General features: G+C 61.4%; 8 protein-coding genes across 8 annotated transcripts; 4 read left to right on the top strand and 4 right to left on the bottom strand.

Moving 5' to 3' along the window:
• Window positions 1-1867: 1867 nt before the first annotated feature.
• Window positions 1868-2392, top strand: PAN0_008d3599 (uncharacterized protein; the record flags this gene model as incomplete). Its single annotated transcript, XM_014801100.1, has 1 exon — window positions 1868-2392. One exon carries the CDS (start codon window positions 1868-1870, stop codon window positions 2390-2392), a length of 525 nt encoding a protein of 174 aa, XP_014656586.1.
• Window positions 2393-2843: 451 nt separating this feature from the next.
• PAN0_008d3598 (uncharacterized protein) lies at window positions 2844-9508 on the top strand (the record flags this gene model as incomplete). The annotated part of the gene is made up of 4 exons (XM_014801099.1): window positions 2844-2933; window positions 3084-3244; window positions 4062-4313; window positions 4534-9508. The coding sequence occupies 4 exons, from the start codon at window positions 2844-2846 to the stop codon at window positions 9506-9508; spliced, it is 5478 nt and encodes a 1825-aa protein (XP_014656585.1).
• Window positions 9509-10427: 919 nt separating this feature from the next.
• Window positions 10428-11406, top strand: PAN0_008d3597 (adenylate kinase; the record flags this gene model as incomplete). The annotated part of the gene is made up of 2 exons (XM_014801098.1): window positions 10428-10476; window positions 10556-11406. The coding sequence occupies 2 exons, from the start codon at window positions 10428-10430 to the stop codon at window positions 11404-11406; spliced, it is 900 nt and encodes a 299-aa protein (XP_014656584.1).
• A 198-nt stretch (window positions 11407-11604) lies between these two features.
• Window positions 11605-15207, bottom strand: PAN0_008c3596 (uncharacterized protein; the record flags this gene model as incomplete). The annotated part of the gene is made up of 1 exon (XM_014801097.1): window positions 11605-15207. One exon carries the CDS (start codon window positions 15205-15207, stop codon window positions 11605-11607), a length of 3603 nt encoding a protein of 1200 aa, XP_014656583.1.
• A 455-nt stretch (window positions 15208-15662) lies between these two features.
• On the top strand, window positions 15663-16592 carry PAN0_008d3595 (UPF0172-domain-containing protein; the record flags this gene model as incomplete). The annotated part of the gene is made up of 2 exons (XM_014801096.1): window positions 15663-15672; window positions 15766-16592. 2 exons carry the CDS (start codon window positions 15663-15665, stop codon window positions 16590-16592), a joined length of 837 nt encoding a protein of 278 aa, XP_014656582.1.
• An 83-nt stretch (window positions 16593-16675) lies between these two features.
• On the bottom strand, window positions 16676-19024 carry PAN0_008c3594 (rraA-like protein; the record flags this gene model as incomplete). The annotated part of the gene is made up of 2 exons (XM_014801095.1): window positions 16676-17338; window positions 17459-19024. The coding sequence occupies 2 exons, from the start codon at window positions 19022-19024 to the stop codon at window positions 16676-16678; spliced, it is 2229 nt and encodes a 742-aa protein (XP_014656581.1).
• Window positions 19025-19582: 558 nt separating this feature from the next.
• PAN0_008c3593 (alpha/beta-hydrolase) lies at window positions 19583-20542 on the bottom strand (the record flags this gene model as incomplete). Its single annotated transcript, XM_014801094.1, has 1 exon — window positions 19583-20542. One exon carries the CDS (start codon window positions 20540-20542, stop codon window positions 19583-19585), a length of 960 nt encoding a protein of 319 aa, XP_014656580.1.
• A 1413-nt stretch (window positions 20543-21955) lies between these two features.
• On the bottom strand, window positions 21956-23878 carry PAN0_008c3592 (uncharacterized protein; the record flags this gene model as incomplete). Its single annotated transcript, XM_014801093.1, has 3 exons — window positions 21956-23038; window positions 23321-23408; window positions 23658-23878. The coding sequence occupies 3 exons, from the start codon at window positions 23876-23878 to the stop codon at window positions 21956-21958; spliced, it is 1392 nt and encodes a 463-aa protein (XP_014656579.1).
• Between the last annotated feature and the right edge of the window lie 1236 nt (window positions 23879-25114).

The raw sequence follows: 25114 nt of genomic DNA, 5'->3' as shown, positions 1-25114 counted from the left end.
AAGCATGTGAGAAGACAGGAAATGGTGTTGAATGCGCGACAGGATCAGAGTCGCACGAGAGAGAAGAAGCGGACTGCCATGGATGTCTGTCAAGCTGAAGGGATGCAGTGCATTCTAGAAGCCAGCCAAGACACAGGCACGAGTGGCTGCAGCCAGACGCACTGGCCGATGTAGGAACCGCCATCGAGCGTGTGTTGTGCAGCGCCACTAGCGCATGAGCGAGCAGCAAGATTGCATCGCGGCGGCTGCGGCAACGTCCAAGCGAGCCTGTCCACAGCCCAAGCCTGCATCTCTCTCTCGTCCTTTTGACTCACTCATCTGCGCTCGTCCAAACTTCTTTCGACCAGACTCGCAGCCAAGAAATCCTTTGGCTTGGGCAGAACATGTTTTTCCAGGCACCCGGCGAACTGGTTCGTGGCTGTGCGATGCAGGCGTAAGCCGGTGGAAGCCTAGACTGCGTGCCGCGACCCGTTGGTGCTGGTCGGCGAGCGAGCGTCGAAACTTCTTGCGCGTTGTCACAAAACCCAATAGGAAGCGTCTACACGAGCGCAGGCTCAACCGAAAACGCTTGGCAGCAACCCCGAGACCAGAGGGATGGACCGAAGTGTGTCGGCCAAGACGTCCAGGAGAGGGCATCCCGGCGTCTTAGAGGCAGCAGGAGAAAAGAAAGCTTTTTTGCCCTGCATGGCCGGCGCCGCGTGGCAGTTGCGCGCCAAACGGAGGAGGGAAAAAAAAAAAAAAAAAAAAAAAAAACTAGGGGTGTAAGCTGTGCTTCGGCGAAATGGATGACCGACCAGTCGAGCTGCTTTCGACCGCCGTGTTCTCGAACGGCTGTTTCGAGAAGATTTCCGAATAGTATAGCCACGTCAACCGCCCTTGTCCTTAGCCTTTCTTGCTCGATACGGCGTAGCTTCATCGACTGCGATCGCTGATGGAGCCGGTGCGAGGACGATTCACGGCGAATTAAAACTCGGCGTGGTGAGCCGAGCGGCGGTCGCCAAACAGTTGAAAACGTGGATTTGGCACTCCGAAAGCGCTGGTCCGCGTCGAGCCAGCGGGGGCCGCCGCTCTGGGCCGCCAAGCGTCGATTTGGCGGGCAGGCGTGCCTGGCTGGGGTCTTCGCCATGTGCTCTTGTGTCTCACAACTGACCGCTCGACGCTTTCCCCCGTTGTTCAGTCGTGCTCTACCCCCTTGCACTTAGAGAGCTGCGCTGGTGGGGCTCGCGAAGTCAGTGACCAGCACCTCACGAAGCGCTTCAGACGACGGCCCACTCACAGGAAAGAAAGTGGTGAAGAGCCAACGGAAAATGCAATGCGCTCACGGCCGCTGTCGGCGATCGAAGCAGAAAAAAGGCGGGGTGCTTGAACGCCGGCAGAAGCACGCACGCAGCCAACGATGTGGGAGGAGAAAGCAGCCGCAATCGAGGCGCACGAATTGCCGCCATACGCCTAAGCCCGAGGCTAGCTCAAAGTGCACTGGCCCTGATTCGTCCAAGATCTCGGCTCGACCAAGCCGCGAGCGAATCGTTGAGGATCGGTGCTCGCTTCCCTCGGCGAATGGAGAGCATTCTCAATGCACCGGGCGTATCAAAACATCGTTGTGTGACAGACAATAGGTGCCCGCGCTCGTTGCGAATCGAGCATCTCGACCGATCGAAGCCGTCCTGCTCTCGACATCTACGTCCCGCCTGATCTTCGAGTACGCTTGCGTCATTAGTGGATTCGTTCCTTTTGGCGACGCGAATGCTGAAACCCGGCTGAATCTCTGAGCGATGTGATTGGGGCCTCGGTAGTAGTTGACTTCGGCCTCGTTGGCACAGGCCATTACAGGAGCCGGCCAGATGGGAACTCTTTGCCAAGAGGGACAATGGAGCAAAGGCAAAGCTTCGAGGCAGCGCCTCGCCGCGCCGTCGGGGCTTGGATGAGATGGTCCTCCAGAAACGGTCAGGTGGGGATGAGCCGCTCAAGCGTCCAATCCGCACTGCCCCCGCCGGTCAACCGCGACATGGACTCGAGCGCTTCACCGCCTCGTTGTTCACCGCCCCTCGCAAGGTTCCAGGCTGAAGTGCGATGGAATCAACAGAGATCGAATGCCACTACCAACCGACGGAAGCTCGCCGGGCGTCTTCTCGACGGTCATCCAAACAAGACTCGAAGTGCGTGGCTGAGCCGCAGACCGAGCCCCGACCGCGTGTGTGACGAGGATGATGAAGGCTCGGAGCCGTTGCGAAGCAGCCAACCCACGACGCCTCGTCCCAGCCTTTCAGAGCAGGCGGAAGCTCCGCTCAGCGACAATGGTTCCCACTGTAACGTGGGAAAAAAAGGCAAAACGAGGCAAAATGAGGCCGTCCGTGCGGCGCCGTCCAGGGCAGCACTGCCCTTGCCCCTGTGACCGACTCCTGAGCCCCGGCCAATGCGTTGCATAGCAGCAGCAATCACAATCACAGTGGCTTGACGGCACGTATGAACTCGCGCGGCCGTCCGGATCTCATCGTGTTGTGAGCGCCCGGACGCATTCCTCTCGCTTCCTATGCGACTTGTTGGTAGGAATCGGGGGCCCTTTTGTGTCGAGCGAGCTCGCTTCGAGACAGGAGCGAGCCGGAGGTCGACCGTCCGCTTGCTCTGCACACAGCTTGCTACGCCCGCCTTAAGCCCGCCAATCGTGCATTCGCTCCTGGCTCCTGAGCCGTAGGCTTCTGCCTCGATGGGTGCAGGACAGCCATTGTCCGCAGCGAAAATGTACCTGAATTCGAATTTCGACTACAAATCCGAGCAGCATAACGGCACACTTTGTAGTGCTGACCCCCTTGTGATTTCAAAAGTCATGCAGATACCGCAGTCGAATGCTGCTCTTCCAGGCTCTTCAGCGCCTCAGCCAGTCCCAGGGCTCAGAAGCTCATTTGCGGCTCATCCGTAGCAACCGGCCAAGTTCTGTAGGCGGGGATAGGGGACCACAGCCTCCTGGCCTCCTGACCCCCGAAGGCATTGATTGCCGCCAATGTGGGGGGCCTGGCTCGGGTCGGACGATGCGCTGAATCGTATGCAGACTGGCTGCATCGATGCAGGCCCTTTCGCTATTTCAGGAAGGTCGAGCTTCACTGGGCCGACGAGAGAGGCCTTGGGCTGCGAATTCCAGCCCTATTTTTACTGTCGCCTCGCAGAAAGACCAAGCGAGAGAGGGCATTCCGGTGCGCATGCAAGTCGAAGCAAGCGATGGACTTTTGTCGACTTGCATGGCATGGCCGTCCGTCCAGTGCCGTGTGCGTTCATGCGCCATACTCACAGTGCTTTGTGTCAGTCGACACGCTGGACGCTCAGGCGAGGGTCACTGCGGAAGCTGAGATGCCTCGACGGTCCATCAAAGCGAGAGAGGGCGACGCTGCAACGAAGCGGTGCAGAAAAGGGTTGGAGTCGGCGGTTCGAGGTGAAAGGCGGCCGGCAGCAGGCGGCAGGCGGCAGGCGGCTGGCTGAAAGTGGTCGTTGCAGCCAAGTGAGCGGATGGATGGATGCAGGCGAGCTTGTTTGCGCCGCACTTCTGCAGTGGCCGCCTACAGCACACTCTTTTTTTTTTCAGAGTCCAGGCAATTTCTGAGAAGAAAGCCGCCGCGAGCCAGGCTGCTGCACGCCAGAGTGGGTCGCCATGCGGCCAAGAAGCCGCAGGCCGCCGCCCACAGACAGCCCCATCAGATTAACGGCTTCGCAGGCAGTGCGAAAGGTGCCGCCGCACCTTTCTTCATCGTGAGCCAGCTTTCGGCACCGTCACTCTGGCTCGCATCTTTCCAACCATCATCACCTATACACGCTTCCCGCTTTCCCCCCACCTTCCCCCACACACCCTGACTCCCGCTTTTCATCTCTACTACGCCACCTCCCTATTCCGCTTGTCTGACTCGTGCCGACCACTCACCCTTCTGCTCAGCTTTGAACCTTCAACCCTCTCCAACCGTCAGCAGACCAACAAGCTCCACCGCTCTTCATCGGCACATCCGGCACCTACTCGACCTTGCAGCGCTCGGCCGCTCCTGCTCAGCTTTCCCTTTGTCTGTCTCTTCACCTTCTAGTCTCGGAATCGCCGATATTATAGTCGCCGGGCACATTATCCAGCCTGCCGTCATTCTAATCCTTACCCGCATCCTACACCTTGCATCTGCCAGCGATCCCCCAGTCTGGCATCTTCGCCAAGGACGCCTTCAACCGACAGCTGCGTACATCGGCAACGACATTGCATCTGCGACATTTGGACATCTGATTCGTACCTCATTCGTCGAAGCCGGTATTCGACGAGAAGCTCCGTTGCGTCCTACACTTTCGACGTAACTTATCGCATCCACACCCGCCACTATCATCAACCAGTACCACGTAGTGTACGGAAGCCGCTCTCGCTGTTCCGCGACACATTCCCATCCCTACATTTGCTTCGATCCTTCTCGCTCCTCAAGCTCGACCTTGACGTCCACCTTGCGAAGCCCAGTACATCTCATCTCTCGAAGCGTAGGATCCTTGCAAGGTTCCTACGCCGCCACCGCTGCCCAGCACGATCTCCTCGCAAGCTCAAGCGTCTCATCAGCCTCAGTGGCCCCCTTCACAACCCGAGTCGTCGAGTTCACTCGCGCAGCAGCCCATCTCCCATCCTCAGCCAGCTCCCATCGCCTGGAACACTGGTCAACTTCCCTCCGTCTTTGAGGAGACCGATCTGGTCGAGTCGGCGTCCTCCTCCGCCACCGGGTCACGCCAGGGTACCGAATCCAGCACCGCGTCACCCCTGCTTCTCAACGACGGCTTCTTGCTCTCGCAGTCTCGCCGACGCTTCACCAACCCAAATCCAGACGCCGGCCACATCAACCGTCCCACCCAGCGTCTCAGCTTTGGTGCGTTGCCATCTCCTCACCTGGCACCGGACAACTTCCACCACTTCTCCACCGCTGGGCTCGCCGTTCCTGATCGCGGAGACGCACTTCGGCGGCCCCGTTCCCCCGTAGTCCTGGACGCCCTTCGCATCATGAACGCTGCCCAAGCCCAAGGGCAACACGTCTCCCAGCAGCCACGCTTCGACATGCCCTTGAACGTGTCTGCAGGTATGCAGCCTTTCCAGTACCCGACCCAGGGACAGCAGCAGCAAGAGCAGCAGCAGCAACAGCATCAGCAGCAGCAACAGCAACAAGAATTGCTTCACCAGCAGCAGCAACAACAACAGCAGCAGCAGCAGCAGCAGCAAAGCGCCCAGTCTACGCTCCCTTCGCCAGTTTCAGCGCATCCGACGGACTCAAAGCTGCCCTTGCTCTACGCCCAGTCCCAGAATCCCGGCGCAATGGCCCAGCAGGCGTCTCAGAACGAAGCGATGCAGCTGAACCATGTCGGACAGGAGCAGCAGCACTCTGCATCCACGGCGGAAAGTGCGGTCTCGGGTCAGCAGCAACAGCAGCCGCAGACGCCCTCCACACCGCAGCAGGCGCAACCACCCCAAGCTCAACAGTCGTACTCGACCATGCCTTCCCCAATGCAGCAGCAAGTAGAGGCGCAACACATGCAAATGCCGGAACAGCTCTTGCAGCCCATGCATCTGAGTTCTCACCACACCCCACAATCCGCGCAGCTGCAGCAGTCTCAATTGTCCAACGCTCAGCAGGCCACCCCGGATGCCGCGATGCCGATGCACTTGGCTCAACCAGGACATGCAGCGCAGCCCGCGCAAGCGATGCCGCAGGGCACACCTGTCTCGAGTGCTGCAGGCTTTGGCGGTGCGATTCAAAGACCCTCGATGTCCTCTCATCAACGCTCCCTGTCGCTGGGCTTGCATCTGCATCAACTCGGATCTCAGCCAATGCCTCAGCAGTCCATGCCGGCCTCGGCCGAGTCTTTGCAATCACTCGGATGGCCCGCTGCTCCCCCGCAGAACGAGATGCTCATGTCCAGCGCACCGATGCAGCCTGCGGAACGCTTCAATCCGGGTCATCAGCGAGCCGCATCGCACAGCATGGGTCCAAATTCCGCCATCACCATGCAGACGCTCGCCATGAACATGAGTCCCATGTCGGTCGCACCGATGGCCTCTCAGGCGCAGACACCGGCCAGCTCGCAAGCCCAGGCGCAGGCTCAGGCTCATGCGCAAGCCCAAATGCAAGCACACGCGCAGCTGCAAGCACACGCACAGGCTCAAGCACAGGCACAAGCACAGGCACAAGCACAGGCACAAGCACAAGCACAGGCGCAGGCTCAGGCTCACGCGCATGCTCAGATGCAAGCCCATGCACAGGCGCAGGCTCAGGCTCAGGCCCAAGCCCAAGCACAGGCGCAAGCCCAAGCACAGGCGCAAGCCCAAGCCCAAGCCCAAGCCCAAGCCCAGGCGCAGATGCAAGCGCATCTCCAAGCACAGAGCCAGCAGGCACAGGCTGAAGCGCAGGCTGCAGCTGCTCGTGCAGCATCAGGGCCCGCGAGCCAGATGACGCAGGAACACGTCGACTACATCGACCAGATTGCGAAGCTGCTCGATGATGTCGTTCTTCAAGCAAACGCGGCTCGTGAATCGTTCCACAACGGAGATGGCATGCTGAGCAATCGCTGCCTCGGAGACCTTCAAAAGGACCTGCAGCATATTCACCACCTCTCGCACCAAAAGCTGCCCAACACCGCTGCGGTGCCCGTCTCGGCAGTTCCGCAGTCCTCGGAAGGCTCGACGCAAGGCGGCTTCCCTGCGCAACCCATGCAAGCCTCTCACCCGCCTCAACCCACTCAGCCAGGTCCTATGCCCCTCTTGTCGCTGGAGCAGGGACTTGCACAATCACAGCAGCAGCAACAACAGCCCACGCAGCAGCAGCAACAGCAGCAGCAGAGGCACCGATCGCACAGTCAGCAGCAGCATGACGCGTCCGTGCCTAACAACTTGACCCTCAGCCAAATGCAGGATCTTGGCTCGACGCAGCAGCAGCAACAGCAGCAGCACCAGCAGCAAACGGTGGACATGAGCGACTACAGTCAAAGTGGACAGGTCAGTCCTGTGGTTCGCAAGAGACCGGTTCAGTCCGACAGCGACTTGGCCGAACAGCCATCAAAGTCGCATCGCTCGGAAAATGCTACGCCAGTGCAGCCACCTGCAGCCCCACCCTCGGCACCTCCGACAGTTTCCGGCGCGTCTATGACTCTGTCGCAGGCCCAAGTCCCCATGCCTGCCCAGAGTGCTCCGCCGGCCCAGATGGCAAACGGCATGCCCGGCGGCGTATCGCATGCCTTGCTCGCCAATGTGACGTCTCTGCCCAACGGAACGCAGTCGCTCAACGCATCGCCCACAACGCCGCAAAACGGCTTCGAGTTCTCTCAGGCACAGGCACTGCCAGGCAATGCAGTTGCACAGTCCATGCCCTCCAGCCCGTCTTTGCACCAGCACCGACATGCGCGCGGAGGCTCGCTGCAGGACGCCATGACGATGTCCGCTCCCATCGCGCAGAGCCTGGGCAACTCTGAGGTCCAACATTTCGGAGAACGCTCGCAGTCCAAAATCTCACGCAGCGCACTGCAGATGTCGGCCATTTCCAGCTCCAACACCTCTTATAACCAGTCGGCCGTCGACTCGGGGCCTTCGTCGCCCGACGACTCGTTCAGCAATGGCGAGGAGAGTGGTGACGAAGGCAACCCGGCCGACGAGACCGGGCAACAGCGCCGCCTAACCAAGCACCGTCGTCACCGCAGCAGTGGCTTCTTTTCGAGCGGCGCGTCATTCGATTTCGGGGCGCCCGAAGAGAACGGAGGCGGAGACTCCTCTGCAGCCAACGGGGACAAGAATGCGCCAACCACGGCCCTCTCTCCCGAGCTGCGCAGCAAGCTGGAGTCGATCTTCCACAAGTTCCTCACGGCCGTATGCTCGGACCTGGAGATCACCGACGACAGGGGCGAGCTTCTGCACCAGACGCTGATGCCGAAGAAGATGGCCAGGCTGGATGAGTCGCCCGACTTTCGTCCGTTCAAGTTCCGTATCCAGGCCTTCACCAATGCCTTCCAGGCAGAGGTGTACCGCAATGGCATCAGCGAGTCCGATTGCTCGATCAAGAAGATCAAGCAGTTCCTCTGGACGCAGCCCTATATCTCGCGCTTCAACGAGGACGGCAAGAAGGCCAAGTCCAAGGGCAACCACATCTGGATCGTCGAGGCCAAGAAGATCCCCGAGGGTGGATGGGAATTCCGCGAGTTCACCCGCAAGATCGCTGGCGCCCCCGAAAAGATCGCATACGTGGGCCTCAAGTGGACCTGGCCTCTCAAGGTGTGGGATCCTCAAGCATCGTCGACGAGCATCAAGGCGGTCTTCTCGTGCAACCAGGTACCTTCTTGGATCCAATGGGAGGAGAACAACAGAGTCCTCTCCGGAACACCGACGGCGGGCAGCGAAAGCGGCGAGGTGAGCGTCACCGCTCACTATGTCAATGGAGGCCAGCTTCACCAGCTCCAGCATTCGTTCTACCTGCAAGTTGCCTCGATCGCCGCCGACGAGCTGCAGGCCAATGATGGAGGCCCAGCCGCCAGCACCGGTGCCCTCGCGGCCGAGCATGCATCCGGCATCAACTCGGCTCCTTCCGAACCGAGCATGGACGTCATGACGGGCAGTATGCCTCCGGCCCATGGCGTTGCACCGATGCTTCCGCAACCGATACATCCTGGCTTGCCCCCGCCCGGCCACGCGTTCATCAACGGGCAGCCGCCGGCCAACTTTCCAAGCGAATCGATCAACCACCAGATCGTGGAGCCTTCGAAGGTGCCTGCCGTGTTGAACGCGATCGCGTTCCCCTTCACGCCTCCCGTGCACGCCGATACGCGTCCGCAGTACTTCCAGTCGCTTGTCAACGAGGCTGCGATGCTCACGCCGCAGCTTTCGGACGTACCCGGCGCCAACGCTGAGGCCGGTCGATCGAACTCTCAGTTGTCCTCTGCCTTGGCGTCGCCGATGCCGCCGCAACTGAACCACAGCCCATTCCCGGCTGGTGCGGGTGAGCAGCTGCTCGGTGCGCCGGCGCTGCAGGCTCCAGCCTCGTCGCAGGCACTCCAGCAGCAGCTGCAGTCGGGCTTGTCGATGCCGCCGCAGTCCGCACCCTTGGCTGCGTCGCATCTCGAATCGCAGCCGCCCAACGGCAAGGCGTCGAGCGAGGAGATCCAGGTGCACCAGGTGCGCAGTCTGATTGAACGCAAGCAGCAGGCGCAGGCGGCCAACTTTATGCTGTCGATCCCGTCGCGCAAAGCGGCCATCGCCGCCGATGCGGCGCGGCCAACGTCGGGGCAGACAACGCCCATGTCTTCGATGCCTTCGGACATGGTAGCGCAGCTGCCAGCGCTGAGCTCGATGCCTGCGAACGAGTCGATGTCGAGCGGACTGGCGCCGAACGCGACCAACGGTGAAGCGACCCTCTCTCCCGCCCTCAACGTGGGTTTCGACGCTCTCGGCGAGGCTGGCATGCAGCTTGGACTGCAGAATGAGCAGGCAGCTCAGATGCAGTCGGGCCAGCAGCACGGCGGAAACCACGCTTGAAGCCCTGTTTAGACGCCCAAGACTTTGTCAGTGTTTTGGGCTTTCGTCGTCTTTCTCCCCCCCCCCCCCCCCTCTCTCTCTTTCCCTCTCCCTGTCCCTCTCCCTGTCCTACTCTCACACTCTCTCTAGATCGTTTGGTTCTGTCTACTCTCGCTCCCCTAGTCATGGTCTTGCTCTCGTATCTAGATGTCACGGAAGGCTTGTAATTGCCAAAGTTTGCCTCACTCACAGCTGAGTGAGTCGGTTTGTCTGACCGCTCACTGCCGCGATCAGCGCGGGATCAGGTCTCTCGTGCGATATGAAGATATGGTGGGGGGATTTTGACCGCGTGCTTTCACAGCACGGCCTGGCAGAGAAACGGCGCAAAAATGCGGAAATTGAAAAATCGAGGCTACAAAATTGGCTGGCAGAAAATGCGGCAGCAATGCGGAAGCAGGCTTCGATCGCGGCTGTAAAGCAGGCGCGACTTGGCAGCAGGCGGTTGGAATGGGATGGATCGGAAGATGTAACCGACCGTGGGCAGTCCCGGCCGGCTTTACGCCCGGACTCTCCGACACCCTTTGCTTTCTTCCTGATCGCGCGTGCCTCTCGAAGCGACATCCTGAATGGAAGGGCGAGAATGGGCAATGACCCTCATCTCTCGCCACACCCATACAAAGAGGCTGCAGCGGTGAAGTGTGCGAGAATGGTTGCAAAGTGGCCGACTGGCAACGGAGGAAAGATGAGGCTGAGAAAATGAGTGCGGATTGAGGGCAGCTGCCAAGGTCGAAATTGAATCCAGCCGGACCTCGATGACGATTGGGACGCGAGCGACGCTTCGGCCAGACGGACTTCTCCACACGGCCGATCCTGTTGATCTCTTTCTTCCATCCACATCCTTTCACCTCATTCCTGTCCTCAGCCTTCCTTTCGTGCAAATATGGCTACCACCACCACTCGCGGATCTAGGGACAGCCCCTTCCCCCCTCGTACGTACTCTTCGCCTCTCGCCTCGGATGGGTAGAACTTGCCGCTGACCGCATGTGCTGTTGCTTTGCGATGGAGTAGCCTCGGAGGCCGAGGTCAAGAAGGAGCTTGGCATGAAGGGCGACACCATCTCGGCAGGTTCGACTGAGCTGTCGTATCTCAAGAGCCTTGTTTCGCAGCTCAACGACAAGATCGCCCAGCTCGAGAACAAGGCCTCGTCGGCGCTTTCGTCCGTGACGGGCGGCAAGCCGGAAGGTGTTCGCATGATCCTCATCGGTCCCCCCGGTGCAGGCAAGGGTACTCAGGCACCCAAGATCCTCGAGAAGTTCAACAACTGCGTCTGCCACCTCGCTACCGGCGACATGCTTCGCGAGCAGGTGTCCAAGCAGACCGAGCTCGGCAAGATGGCCAAGAAGATCATGGACCAGGGCGGCCTTGTTTCGGACGAGATCATGGTGAGCATGATCAAGGACCAGCTCGAGACCAACCCTTCGTGCAAGGGTGGCTTCATCCTCGACGGATTCCCGCGCACCACGCCCCAGGCCGAGAAGCTCGACGGCATGCTGCGCGAAAAGAACCAGAAGCTCGACCACGCCGTCGAGCTCAAGATCAACGACAACCTGCTCATCTCGCGCATCACCGGCCGTCTCGTCCACCCCGCATCCGGCAGGAGCTACCACAAGGAGTTTAGCCCTCCCAAGAAGCCCATGACCGACGACGTCACCGGCGAGCCCCTCATCCAGCGCTCCGACGACAACGCAGAGACCCTCAAGAAGCGTCTCGCAACCTACCATGCCCAGACCGCCGCCGTCACCGACTACTACAGGAAACAGGGCATCTGGGCCCCCGTCGACGCCAGCCAGAGCCCCAAGGTCGTCTGGCAATCCATCAGCGCCATCTTCGAGGCCAAGAAGCAGCAACCCTCCAAGTAGACGGCCTCACTCACTCGCACTCGCCCATCTAGGCCCAGCGAGACTTGGAGCCCATGCAACCTTAAAGCCCCCACATGAATTCAAAAATACGCAACATGCCAACAATGCTGTGACTGACGCAGAACAACACGACAGAAGCATGATGATGTCTGCAAGTGAGGTTACGATTGCGACGGATGGATTGCGACGCGGACGGCTCTACGTGTCTGCGTCTTCCAGGACAATGTCCGACGTGCTACCGGGCGTTTGCAAGCTGAGGAAGCTGCTCGAGTCGGGGTAGGCGGCGGGATGCGTGGATGCAAAGTCGGCAGGCACCAGCAGCTGGGGATGCTGCGGCGTCGAGTTGGCCAGCAGCGAATTGTGCTGTCGGTACGAGCCGTATGCGCTGTGTTGCGCGTTCGAGTCTGCGTGTCGGGCGTCCGACTCGGCCCTGGACGCATCGTAGTGCGAGAGCCCCGCCGAGTCCGCCGATAGATGCGACTGCGTAAACGACGCGGCGGTGAGGTCGTGCGCGTGCACACTGAGCTTGCTGCCCGGCAGATTCTTGTAGCCCTCGCAGATGCTCTTGACGACGCGGAGCAGCGACGGATCCAGGTCGACGGCGACGCTGAGATGGTGCGAGATCTCGGCATGGTATGCCTTGGGCAACACCATCACGCCCGATGCCCGCAGCGCCGATCCGGCCTTGACTCCACCTTGGCCCGCACCACCCGACGTCTCGAGGTGGCAGAAGGCGCCGCCGCCTAGGCGCATGTACGACTGGGCCAGCAGGATGTGGATGCTCGCCTCTTCCGGCGCGAGGTCGTGCGCGCATGCAAGATCGCGGTGGCTCGCCTCAACATCGCCCTGCTGCAGCAGCAGCTCTGCCCGGCGCAAGTACGTGAGCACCGACGCGGCCGGCGCGAGCTCAATTGCACGGTGGTAGCACTCGAGTGCCTTGGCGGGCGCGCTGACGAGCGCAAAAGTCCAGCCGACCAAGTCCCACAGCAGGTGGTTGGTGGGGTTGATACTGATCGCCTGCTGCAGACTCTTGCACGCCGCATGCTCGTGCTCTCCAATGCCGAGGTACACACGCCCTAGACCGGCCCAGGCGTTCCAGTGCCGGCGGTCGCAGCGGATGGCGCTGCGAAAGTACGCGATGGCCTCGTCGTGAAGCCCGAGGTCGTGCGCCTCGTGGCCCGCGAGCGTGTAGGCATAAGCGTAGTCGGGCGCCGCCGCCGCCGCGCGCTGGAAACACACGAGCGCCGTCTGGTGCTCCTTCTGCAGCGAAAAGGCATTGCCCACCACAACGTGGGTGGCGGCGGTGCCCGGAGCGACCATGGCCAGGTGCTGCGCCAGAGCCGACAGCTGGACCTCGCGCGAGAGGTGGAAAAGCACGAGCGAGTAGATGTCCGTGTGACTCGCCACGAACGGATTCAGCTTGCGCGCCGCAGCAAAGTGCGTCTCGGCAGATGCATACTGCGCACTTTCGGCGTAGCTTCGGCCGAGCAGCAAGTGGTGGATGAGGCTGTCCTTGACTTGCAGATCGAGCAGGCGCGTCGCTTCGGGTGTCGCCGTTATCGACGAAAGCTCGTCCGCATCGTCTTGCTGCCCATCCGTTGGCGCTCGCGGCTCCACAACTGGGTTCTCGTTTTGGCCAGCAGCGCCGATCGACGGCAGCACGTTCTGCATGAGCGCGGCCGCGGCCTTGTCCCCTTCGCACAGACGTAGCAGTCGATACGCCTCTCCGACGTGGGCGAGCAGGGCCAGGATGTACCGGTCTGCGGCATGCTGGTGAGCGAGCGCGGTCAGACGCTGCATGCACGACTCGCGCAGCGCGACAAGCTCATCGAGCTTAGCCCTCGCCGTCTCCTCTTCCTTCTGGCGCATGGCGTCGGCGGCGGTGCGGGCGGATGCGAGCGATCCATTGGCACGAGCGGTGGTGCTCTGCCCACTGATCGAGGTCGAGCTGGCCTTGGACATGGCGCTGCCCGGCCGGCTCAAACTAGCCGTCGCGGAGCGAGCAGCGCTTGCTGTCGGCACCCTCCTCGTTGCAGCGGCGGTTCCGTTCACGGCCGTGTCGCTCCGCGCAGAAGCTGGCGCAGTGGACTTGACGGTACCGACGCGCGCTGTGGGCTGGCTGGTCGTGGCTGTCGCCGCCCTACGCGTGGACACGGCGGTGCGAGCGGTCGAGGCAGTGGCGCGCGAAGTCATTGAGGATGCAGACGACGCCGATGAGGTCGACGAGACGCTGCCGGCTTGGCTGATTGCGCCGGCCCTGCCTTGCACGGCCGAGACGGGACGGGCGCGAGCGGCCACGTTGGTCGGCGCGGCTGCCGGCCCCGTTCTCTGAGCTGTCGAGCGTAGCTGTCGGCCGTTCTGCGTCGTGGTGCCATCGGTGATGGTGGCGGTGCGAACAGCGCCGTTGCGAGTTGGCCGCGAAATGACAGTATTGACCTTGGAGGCCTTGACGTCGTCCTGCTCCGAAGGCAAGGGGTCGAGATGGTGGGTGTTGGTCTGTGCAGCGGAGAGGGCGCGCGAGGGTGGATGGAGCCGAGTTGCCGTAACGCTGCTCGCCGAAGTGGTGGGGAGCGGAGGCGTGAGGTTGCCCGTCGGTTTGGCAGAAGAGGGTGCTGTACGGTTGTCGCTGGTCGGCAGGGGAGGCACGGGGGGAGCTTCCGAGGAGACTTTGAACTTTTTGTTCGATCCGTCTTCGGACACCTTGCGAACCATGGCCAAGGAGGATGCGTGGCCGCCAGCCGAGAAGGCGGGTGCAGACTTGAGTGCTGCCTCCATGGATACGTATGGCGCCTGCACGTCGACCACGATCTTGGAGTAGAGGCGATCCAGAGCGGACAGACCGAGATGCCGACTCGCAGAACCCGAGCCGTAGCCAGTGTCGCAAAGCCCTGCCCATGCGCGCCAATTGAAGGGGTCTTGCTCCAAGGCATGGACGAAAGTGGCTCGCGCCTCCTCGACACGGTTGCGTGAATAAGAGGCGTGAGCAACGTCTGTCTGGAGCTGTGACGCGAAGCGAGCGTGTGCCGGCACGGGCTGGGCGGTGGAGGTGAGGTCACCTTTGGTGTCCGAGGCCTTTCGTTTTCCAAGCACCTTGTCGTTGAGTATGCTGAGAACATCTGCAGCATCCGAGGCACGTCCAAGGACGCGGTTGGCGTCTCGATACTCTCTGGCGCTGTCGGAATCCTGGAAGGTAGCAGCTGAGCCTTGCTGGAGGATGTGGATGCAGGCGTGAGCGCCCGGAACGTCGTGCGGGTCATGCGAGCTTAGCGTTGAGGGAGAGACGGTGGAAGAGGCGGCGCTGCCAGCCGGCGCGAAGGGCAGGACGATGTTGAAGCCGCCTAGACGAGCGCATCGGGCGAGCGTCCTGCGAGCGAGGGTGGAGGCAGGATCGAGGCAGACTGCATAGACGGCGGAGAAGGTGGCTGTGCATAGATCGAGTTCCCAGTCTAGGGGGTCGGGCGAGGCGGTGTCCGGTTGAATGGCGAGAAAGGAGCGTGCGAGTGATAGCAAGCGTGCGCTAATGACCTGTGATGAGGGCGCGATCTTGTTTGCAGTCTGCAGATCGACAAGTGTTGGGAGGGGAGGCGGCAGCTGGAGTTGCAACGGCCGCGACGGTTGGGGTTGCGAGAGCGCAGAATCGTGTAGGGAGGCATGACCTGAGGGAGGCACTCTACTGCGAATGGACGCGGCAGTCGGATGAGCCGAAGCAGACGCAGATGTCGAGGCGGAGGTCGAGGCGATGGGCTGGCGCGTCTTGGTAGCCGCCAGACGCGCCTTTGCGTTGGTCGAGGCGAGCGGCATGACGCGCTCTTGTGAGTGTAAAAGGTAGCAAGACTCAGCACATGCTTGCCAAGGTCGTGAGTGGGCCGGGTCACGAGTGACGCAGGGTGATGCGTGCAATCTGGTCGGTTGATCCGCGTATCTATGCACGCCGTCGGCGGTTCCGGTGGGAAGAGCTGGATCCAAAAGATGGACGTGGGAAGGTCGAAAAGCACTCCAGGCGAGGTTCTATGCGTAGAGTAACGAAGCAGGCGGAGTCGAGGATGAGGGCGGATGGCTAGGTCGACGATGGGCACGAGTGGAGATGGACACGCCAGGGTGCATTGGTGAACAGCACGAGTGTGTGTTTGCGTGCACAACAGCAGCACGCTGACACGCCAAAAACATCAAAAGGACTCCGCGCGTTCGCGACTACAGCCCCTCGCCTCGCTCGCACTGGATTTGAACAAATGGGTCGATGAGCATCGGGGATTCAGATGAGGCCCCGTTCGCTGTGTCAGCCGAAAACTGTCGGCCGAGAACTATGCCCTCCCGGAGTGAGTTCCATCTCCCTTTCCACGACCTGTGTCGCGCTCACAGTGGGCTCGATCCGAAACACACGCACACGCACAAACCCCACACGCCGTAATGGCAGATCGGGGATCGACAACACAGGTGCACACGCCATCCCGTTCAATCTTCCCACAACTGCTCTACGCTCTGCACCCACCTCTGTACGGATCGTGACCATGTCGACGGTGTCTTCGGTGCGCGTGTCGCCACTGGCGTACAAGAAGCTCGTGCTGCACGCAGCCAAGTACCCGACCTCTCGCGTGCTGGGCCTCCTGCTCGCGGACGCCTCTTCTTCGTCGGAACTGCTCATCACGGACAGCATTCCGCTTTCGCACCACTGGACGTCGCTCGCGCCCGCTGCCGAAGCGGCGCTCTCGCTCGCGACATCGTACGCTGCTACGCGCAAGCTCGTGGTGGTGGGCGTGTACGAGGCGCCCGAACTCGTGGCTACGGTCGCGCCGTCAACGCACGCGCTGCGACTCGCGGAAAAGATCGCCGGCCTCGCGCGGAGGGAGGCGGTGCTGGTGCACGTCAACAATGCGACCATCTTGAACCCGAACACGCACGCCATGACTGCATACCCCGTCGCAGCGGCCCAGGGAAAGACGGAGCAAAAGCCAAAGCCACTCAAGCAGGAGGCGCTGACACTGCAGCAGCCAGACCAGGTCCAGAAGCTGTACGATGCCATGAACACCAGCGGCGACTGGGAACAGCTCGTTGACTTCGACGGTAAGTCTCCGCCACCAGCGTCGATCCAAGACAGGAATGCTGACATTGAGGCTTGTCGATGCGGCACAGATCATCTGGAGAACCCGGCACTCGACTGGCTGCAAAACCCAGCCATCTCGGCATAATTCATCACGACGTTCAATCTTGCAATCGCGTGTTTTGTGGTGTGGATGGGATAGCTGCTGTTGACAGTGGAAGGAGGTGTGGTCTACTTGGTGCGGTTCTTGGCGAAGGCTTGTTGGACGGGCATACCGGCACGAATATCTCGCATGCACAACTCGTCTTCCGCCCTACCCTTTTCCGCCAGCCTAACCACCTCCTCGACGTTCTCGGGTGGAACGATCACGACTCCATCTTGATCAGCAAGCACCAAGTCTCCCGGTCTCACCGTGACCTCTTTAGGAGCAGGGTTGAGCTTGTCTCCCTCGCTGGTGATGGTTGGATCGGAGATGGTGATGGGGACTTGAAGTTGGGCTGGTCGGGTGAATGGGCTTTGGCCTTGGATCGAATGGCCTCTTGCGAATACTGCAAACCCGGCATCACGGTGCTCGGCTAGATCGCGGCATCGACCGTCGACCACTACCCCCTGCAGACCAAGGTACTGCGCACGGGCAGTCATAAGTCCACCCCATACTGCAGACCTAGCGAGCGAAGGCGCAGCGATCACCATAACGCTGCCCTCGTGACCCTCGGCAGAATCAACAAAGTGACGCGCAGGTTTGGGCGCCGAAGTGTCCTGCTGAGAAACCATTCGAACCGTACAAGCCGGTCCACATACGCGTACATTCTCCGCGCCGTTGGGAGAGTACATCTCGATGCCAGGCAAATACCCTCCACCGCTCAGGTTGAGCTTGAGCATCGCATCCGAAACCTTCCCAAAAAGCGCAGAACAGACATGGAGTCAGCACACTGCGGATGCATAATCGATAGCCAGTGCATATCTACATAGTTGGCCTAGTGGGGGAGGGGCTTAGGAACGGGTGATGCTCACCTCGCAAGTGGACAGCTGTGCGAGGCGTGCGAGCGCAGCACTCGCATCCACGCCGGCAGAAAGCTGAGTTCCTTTGGGAACACACATGACGGGCGCCAGCACTTTGCTGCCCGCAGGCACGGGCACGGCGCTGCCCGTCGGCTTGGCGTCCTCCTCGGCACGCGCACGGTCGCCCTTTGGAATCGCCGCGACAGGAACCACCACCTTGACGCTCTTGGCCTCGGTGGTGCTGTCGGGCTGCGTGCTGTTCGAGTCGTGGTGTGCATCCTTGGCGTCCTTGGCCTTGCTCGGCTTGCCGAGGCCACCAAGCACGAAGCCGCCCACCACGATGCCGGCGAGCACAAATGCGCCCGAGCGCTCCTGCTCATTCAGCGGACGGTTGGTCCTGCGCGACGACGAGCCCGAGCCCGACGATCCGGGCGATCCCGACGAGGACGACGACTCGCCACCTGCCGCGGAGGCAAACGCACCCTTGGCCTGCTCGGCGACGCTGGACCACGCATCCTTGGCCGCATCGACACTCTTGTTGATGCCCTTGAGTGCCGACTGCTTGTCACCGTCGCTGCCCGTGCTGGCCTGGATGTCGGCGAGGATCTCGGCAAGAATGCCCTTCTGGCGCGACGAGTCGTCCGAGTTCGAATTCGAGTGCTCGCTCATGTCGGACGCGTGCGAGATGGCCGAGCTCGCCGACACGCTGATGGCCTTGGGCATGAACGGCGAGTTGTCCGTCGAGCTGGCGGGCTGGCGCAGGTGCGGCGAGGTGTACGATGTCACCACGGGGATCTCGGGTCCTGGCACGGGCGCGTCCGGGTAGTAGGGGATCTGCACGTTGAAAGTCTCCTTGGGCTGGGGCGCCTTGTGGGGCGGCAGACCGGGCGGCGTGGTCTTCTTGGCCGGACCCTCGTCGGGCTGCGAGGGCGACGCCTTGGCGGTGGCATCGCCGGCGAGACCGTCGGCAGCAGCGTTGTGCACCGTGCCAGGCTCGAGGTTGGCGGGCGTCTCGGACTCCTTCATGCTGCCGAGCGGCTTGGAGGCTTTTGCGACGGCCTTGGCGGTGTCGGCATCGACGATGGGGCCCTTGGGCTCGCCGCCGTCCTTGGAGGGAGGCGTACCCTTCACGACCGCATGGCCGGACTGGGAGGTGGGCGCGGGGGGAGCGGGCGCGTCGGCCTTCTTGGCGTCCTTGTTGGCGTCTTTGCTGGCGCCGTCGCGGAGCGAGGCAAGGGTGGACTTCTTGCGCAAGCTGGGAATGGAGGAGATGTTGGCGGTGCTACCATTGACGAACGAGTCGTGGTCGACGAGGCGCTTGATGAGGTCGTCCTTGCGGCCAGTGGAAGCGAGGCCGCGCGACTTGAGGTCTGCCTTGAGTTCGGCGATCTTCTTGGTCTCGTAAGCGTCGCGGGTGCTGCTGAGAAGCACGGACGAGACGAGGCCGCGCGACTGCTGCAGCAGCTGATACTGGTACGACAGCACGGCAGCCGAGGTGGCGGCGACAGGCTGGGGTCCAGGCGACGACGGGCGAGCGACGGGCTCGCGGAGCGTGCGGCTGGCGATGCGTCGCAGCATGATGGAGGAGATGTGGGGATGTGGGGTAGCGGTGGTGTGGTCGTGAGAGGGTGAAGGGGTGGAGGCGATGGCCTTTGTTTGGTCGGTCGGTCCAATCGGGTCGAGCAGGGAAGCTTCCGACTCTCCACACACCTTTCTGCTCATCACACCGCTACGGCCAGAAATAGCCCAAATTCGGGGCTCCCGGCCGTGTTTACCGCGCTCCCCTCGACGTCACACGTGTTTTTTCTAAAGTCACACCCCGCGCATGCTTCCGTGAAATCATCCGCGCCGCATCGACGTGTGAGATCGCGATGTAGGCTTTTCATCGGGCCGCTCATCTTTGCCCTACGCAACCACACACTTCCGAGAATAGGAGAACAGGATCTATTCCGTTGCATCGCCCATGACAAGACGGATTGGTAACGACGGGGCAGGGCGCAGCAACCAGGCTGCTTTTGTAACTTGAAAGGGAAAGGAATGTGGGGTTCAACCGGCAGAGGAGGAAGAGCAGGCGCAAAACCAACGAGGAGCACCTGGATCCATCAGAAACGCAGACTCTGCTCGTTGCTTCAGGGATCATCCGATGACGGCGGGGCAGTTCTCGCCACGACCGGCAATGTGGACGTTAAAGTAGGTGCCGGTGTGGTCGGAGACATCGTAGGTGAAGGGGTTGACCGAGAGGATGCAGTTCTTGTTCTCCTGGCCGGGGCAGGTGACGGCGGAGAGCGAGTTGGCGGGGTTGATCCAGATCTCGCCCGACGCATGCTGGTAGTCGATCGCGGGCGGCAGGCGTGGGACGGGGTCGCGGCCGTTGTTGATGTGCACGAAGCCGGGCAGGTTGGCGTCGACGGCGTTGGCGAAGGCCTTGTCGCCCGTCCTGGGCTGGCCAAAGACGACCGACTTGACCGAAGACGAGGGCAGCTGCTTCTTGAGGTAGAGCGCGTCGAGCAGCGAGATGGCGGCGCCGAGCGAGTGGCCGACGGTGAGCACGGCAGCGCCCGGGTGGGCGGCGAGCGCCGACTTGACCTGGGCGAGCACCGAGTCGGCGGTGCGCAGCCAGGTGTCCTGGAAGCCGCCGTGCACCTTGACGCTGCCGAGGTACGACAGACGCGAGTTGACCGGGTCGAGCGCAAAGTCGGCATCGTTGAGGATCGAAGAGAAACTCGAGGTGTTGGTGCCCTGGTGCGACACGATGACGCCCCTGCTGGGCGAGTAGGCAACAAACGTCATCGGGGTCGATCGACCGTCACCGGCGGTCCAGAGCAGTTGCGCGTCGCCCACCTTGGCGCCGACGGGCTGGCCACAGTAGGCGGCCTGCGAGAGCTGGGCGGGGAACTGGTACTGCTGGTAGTTGGTCAACGGCGAGGTGGGTGCGGTGTTGTCGCGCGCCACGAGACGCTCCACCTCTCGCGCCTCGACCGAGCGCTGGACGCCAGCAGGATAGGCGAGCACGTCCGAGTCGAGCGGCGATGCCGACACGCTCGTTGCCGACAGCGCAGCAACCGCAACAGCAGAAGCAATCTGAAGCAGCTTCATGGCGATCTACGTCTAGAACAGCAACCGCTGGATAGGGTAACTGAGGGACAGGGGGGTATAGAGAGGCCTGGGCGGAGAGGGGAGTATGAGGAGCAACCAACGCCTGATGACCGCCTCATTCATCTGGTCTTATATGGATATCTGACAGCCGGCTAATATTGTCACTCGCAGGTATGAGTCTCTGTCGCAATAGCCGGTGCTGCGTTGCCGTCGGAGGCGCCGAGTGAGCGTGTGGCGCGGTGCTCGTCCTCGCCACGCATTCGCACGAAGCGCTACATTAGGTTCGATGTACGAGCTGCCGCTAATCGGCCGGCGCACGAGCGCAACGATCTCTACAACTCGGGCGCCGTGCAGCCGAAACGAAGGACCGGGCAGCCGAGAAGAGAGGGTTGTGGACGAGTGCCAAGCTTGGGGCCGACATTCCGAGCGCACGACGCTTTCGCGGAGCGGCCATCTGGAATCCGAATCGACGCCGGCGCGCGCGGTTGGGCGCTAATGGACGAGGCGGCGCGGGCAACGTGCGTCGATTTCGTCGGGCGGAATGAGAGGACGTGCCTTGGCGCTAAAAAGAACGCTAGCCGAGCATACGGACGCTCAACGTGTCACGCGCACTGCAGCGTCGAGTCGCCCAGGCATTCGACAGGGTCCAAGGAGAGATGCAGCCGATGCCGGTCTCACTTTGTGACTCTCCCGCCGCACGCCGCCGATCCCTTTGGTGGTACAACTCCGCCCTCTTTGCCACCCGCCATCCATCCTCTTGCCTGAACACATCACACTGCTTGGCGGTATTCAGCGACAAGCCCGTAAAGAGAAAGTGGTGATGGTTGCTGCCTTGAGGAGACGAGACGATTTGTCGATCGGCAAGCTGTCAGGAGACGGCATAGGGTGGGCACGGAGCAAGATGATCCGGCGTGCGGAACTGAGTTAGTTGGAGCTTATTTGTCGCTTTCCCCACGACGCTCCATCGGTCAGTGCATCAGCGTCGTCCCGAACGCTTCGTACTTCGAAGCGTGAGTGTGGTACAGCGGAAGAGGTGTGTCCGTGTTCGCCTTGTGCCATGCGAGATGACAGTCAAATCGGCCTCTGCATTGCGGCCTTCCTTCTCAGCGCGGCCGAACTCCGACCCTGTTCCGCCGACAACAAGCACCCCGACGTCCAACACAAGAAGCCTGGCCCAAGCTAGGACCACGCGACGGGGCAATCGTTCCATGTGGGACAAAGATTGCCGAGGTGACCATCACCGTCGTGTCACCATCTCCTTCTCCGAATTCCGAACATCTCGACACCACCCGGCTCACCATCCCACACTGCTGCCACAAGTCGCCTCGCTGTGCGGTCGGATCGGGCTGAAATGCATAATGCTCGAGATACAAATACAATGGGGGCAGTTTTCGAGTGCCTTAGGCGGCTTCTTTAGTTGTTTCCGATCCCGTCGCCTGGCCAATCAATTACATCAATGCTGATCAAGATGGCCACGACCACGACCACCGCAACAAGGCACGCACCGGTCATCATCCAGATGCGCTCCCTCCACAACAGCGGCTCGAATCCCACCCTGCCACCGTAAACGCCGTGTGCACCACCAAGCGTGTGGTACCCGAAACTTCGGTCTCCCGGTGCAAAGAAGCCCGGCCGGTCTGCCTCGCCTCCGCTGTACAGCAGATGCTGCCGATCATCGTCCCCACCATCCTCGTCCTCGATCCCGCCTCCTTGCTTGTCTCCATCGTCCGATAGGCTAGCGTGTGCGCGCGGAATGTCGAGCGACTGGGGTAGAGACGACGGCACAGCGGGTGGGGTTGCGTCGGTCGACGTCCGTGCTCGCGACTTGCTCCATGGCATCGACTGCACTCCGAGCTGCAACAATCTAGTCGCTCGCGACTGACTCGACGCAGGCTGACCCGACTCGAGGTCGACATCGAACAGCGCGTGTGCTTCGGTGTCGTCGAGAGGATCCCGAGCGCGGTTCTTTCCCTTGCTGCTTGGTGGTTGTGCTCGCAGCGTCGCTTCGAAAGAGACATCGACCTGACCACTGCTGAGCGGTGCCATGTCGAATAAGTCCGGATCGCGATCCACGCCGAGCACGCGGATGCTGTGCGCAATGCCCCTGCGTGACCCCGCGCCGGCGGACATCGACTTGCGCCCGAGCGCGATCGGTGACATGGGACTCTTCAGCCCAGCTGTGCCACCATCGGCGCTGTATACGCTTTGAGCATTCGAGCTCGTGCTGAGACCACGGCTGCGTGTATGAGCATACTGACTGCCCCCGGGGGTCGATGGAGCGTCGAGTGCATTTGGACCGGCGCTCGAGGTGGCAAACGCATCCTGGTCGAGAGAGGCGTCGGGCGAGGCTGGGATGAACTGTGTGATGGACGAGCGCACGCCCGGGTTGGGCGACGCCGCGTTCGGACTGGGCGCGCGCGGCAGCACTTTGCTCGGAAGCACCGTCTGCAGCGTGATGGCCATGCTGGCAGCTGCGTCGCCGCCGAGCGCTTCGCCCTACGGATCCGACGGACTATGGCTGGATTCGACGAGCTCGGTGCGGTGACATGCTCTTCGGCGCGACAGCTTCTGCCTCGGTGAAGGATGTACGATCGTCGACAAGTCAAAGTGCGGGCGATGGTGCGTGTGTCGGCTTGCGCGGAATCGGGACCGCAAGAGCTATGTCGAGACACGCTTCGATGTATGAATAGCGGCGCAAGGCGAGGCCGGCGTGCGTCGTTGGTCTCGGCCCAAAGTGCGAGAAGCGTGATGAGGGTCAGAGCAGCCTATTGCACGGACCAGCGTGCTGAGCGAGCCAGATGAGGTTGGTGGGTTGAAGAGGGCTTGTGGTTGCGTTGACCAGGAGGCGAGCGCTCGGATGAGAAGGCTAAGCGTCCGGGTCTCGGAACACTCCGTGTGCGTGGCGCGTGTGGTGTGCCGTGCGGTGCGCTTCGGCAGCTCAGGCTCTTCGACCAACGGTGCTTTGTGTCACTTTCTGAAAAAGCGCGCTCACAGAAAAAGCAGATGCTGAGGTCTAACAGATCGCCACTTTTTGGACCCCTCTCTCACACGTTTGTTGTCGAAACAGGCAAAACGGAACCGTTCCGGTAAAGTGTGCCGGACGATCAAGGTCGACATGCTTCCAAGCCTTGTTGCTAGCGAAATTTTCGGGTCAAAGGCAAGCGCCGCTTCCGTCTCGGGCTGCAGGGCAAAGTCGATACTCCTGGCCGGGAGGGCTTGCCAAGAGGGGGGCTTGGAGGCGCACTGGCTGAGGGCGGTGGTCGTAGGTGGCTGTTGCACATGCTGTGCATGCTGTGTGCCGTGTTGGGACCGCCACCGAGAACGATGCAGGCACATGGCGCGGCTCGAGGATCAGCTGGCGTCGACGCAACCAGTCTAGAATGCCTCCCGTTGCAGCGTTTGGACGCGCGCCACACTTTTTATGATGCTTCTTCGTGGAGCTTGATGGCTCCACGTGAGGTGTGTTCACATGGCTTGCTCACATGGCAGGGACGGCCGTGCGTGCAAGCAAGCGAGACGCAGCGATCCGCTACAAGACAAAAGCTGTGTTCGCAGCACCGTCGAACCCGACCTTCTACTCAGAGGGGTTCAGCGCGGGTCGTGATTCGGTGTCTACAGTATATGCAGCTTCTTTCGGTAGCGTGGGGGAGCGGGGGAGCGGTGTCGGTCGGGAAATTTTGGAATTGTTTGAAAGTTTCAGAGTTTCGACGTGGCCGGGTGCGGCGGTGGGGCGGCGGCTGCGGGCTCCTGCGGGCTGCTGCGGGCTGCACTGGCAATTTCATGCCACCGCCAGCTGTCGAGGGTGAAATTCATGCTCCTCTTCTTCTCATGTCATCACTTTCACATCAACAGCGACGCGGTCCAGCAAGCCGCTGTTCGCTTTGGCGGTACCGCGGAACTGTGCGATGAAGGTCATGAGCAGTGGCAGGTGACCACCCTTTGTCTGCCTGACAACGCCAGGTTGGCGGCGTGGGGACGTGATGCAGCTCGGCGGCGGCGCCACCACTTTGAGCAACTCCCTCTATCCAGCATCCAATCTGGAAAGACTGCGGTCGAATTGCGGGCCCTTTTTGGCGTGTCCGTGGAGCTAGAGGGATCGACAGCTCACACCATGCCGTATCGCTGCCTCGGGGTGGACCCAGACCGAGAGCAGCTTCGGCCCGGAAAATCCAAAGACGCCGCCTGGCTCCAAAACGAGGTGATGCTGGTGCGGTCTAGAGTGTGAACTTAATTTCGGTCGCGAGTGCAGCGCGTCGGCTCAATCGAGATGCAATGCAGACCACCGCTGGTTGACCGAGCAAAGCCAAGTGAAATGCACGCGGCACCACCAGCAGCAGCGGATGTTTGAGTTCAGGGTCACTCCCGTCCCTGCTGCAAATCCAATCCAATCATGCAGAGGCTGGCGGGGCTGGCCCGTCTCCAGGGGATCTCGTCGGGCCATCCGCGTGAACCAGCTGTTTCCTTTTTTCTTTTTCTTTTTTTTTTTTTTGGACACACTGCCGAGCCACGCTCAACCGCACTAAGCGGGTGGAAACGCGCAGCCTGCATTTCCCACTTTTTCCAAGGCGCTGG

The sequence above is a fragment of the Moesziomyces antarcticus genome, assembly GCF_000747765.1.
Source record: "Moesziomyces antarcticus DNA, scaffold: scaffold_v10008, strain JCM 10317, whole genome shotgun sequence".
NCBI classification, from domain to species: domain Eukaryota; kingdom Fungi; phylum Basidiomycota; class Ustilaginomycetes; order Ustilaginales; family Ustilaginaceae; genus Moesziomyces; species Moesziomyces antarcticus.
Note: the sequence above shows the minus strand (reverse complement) of the source record. Positions and strands in the feature narration are given on the sequence as shown.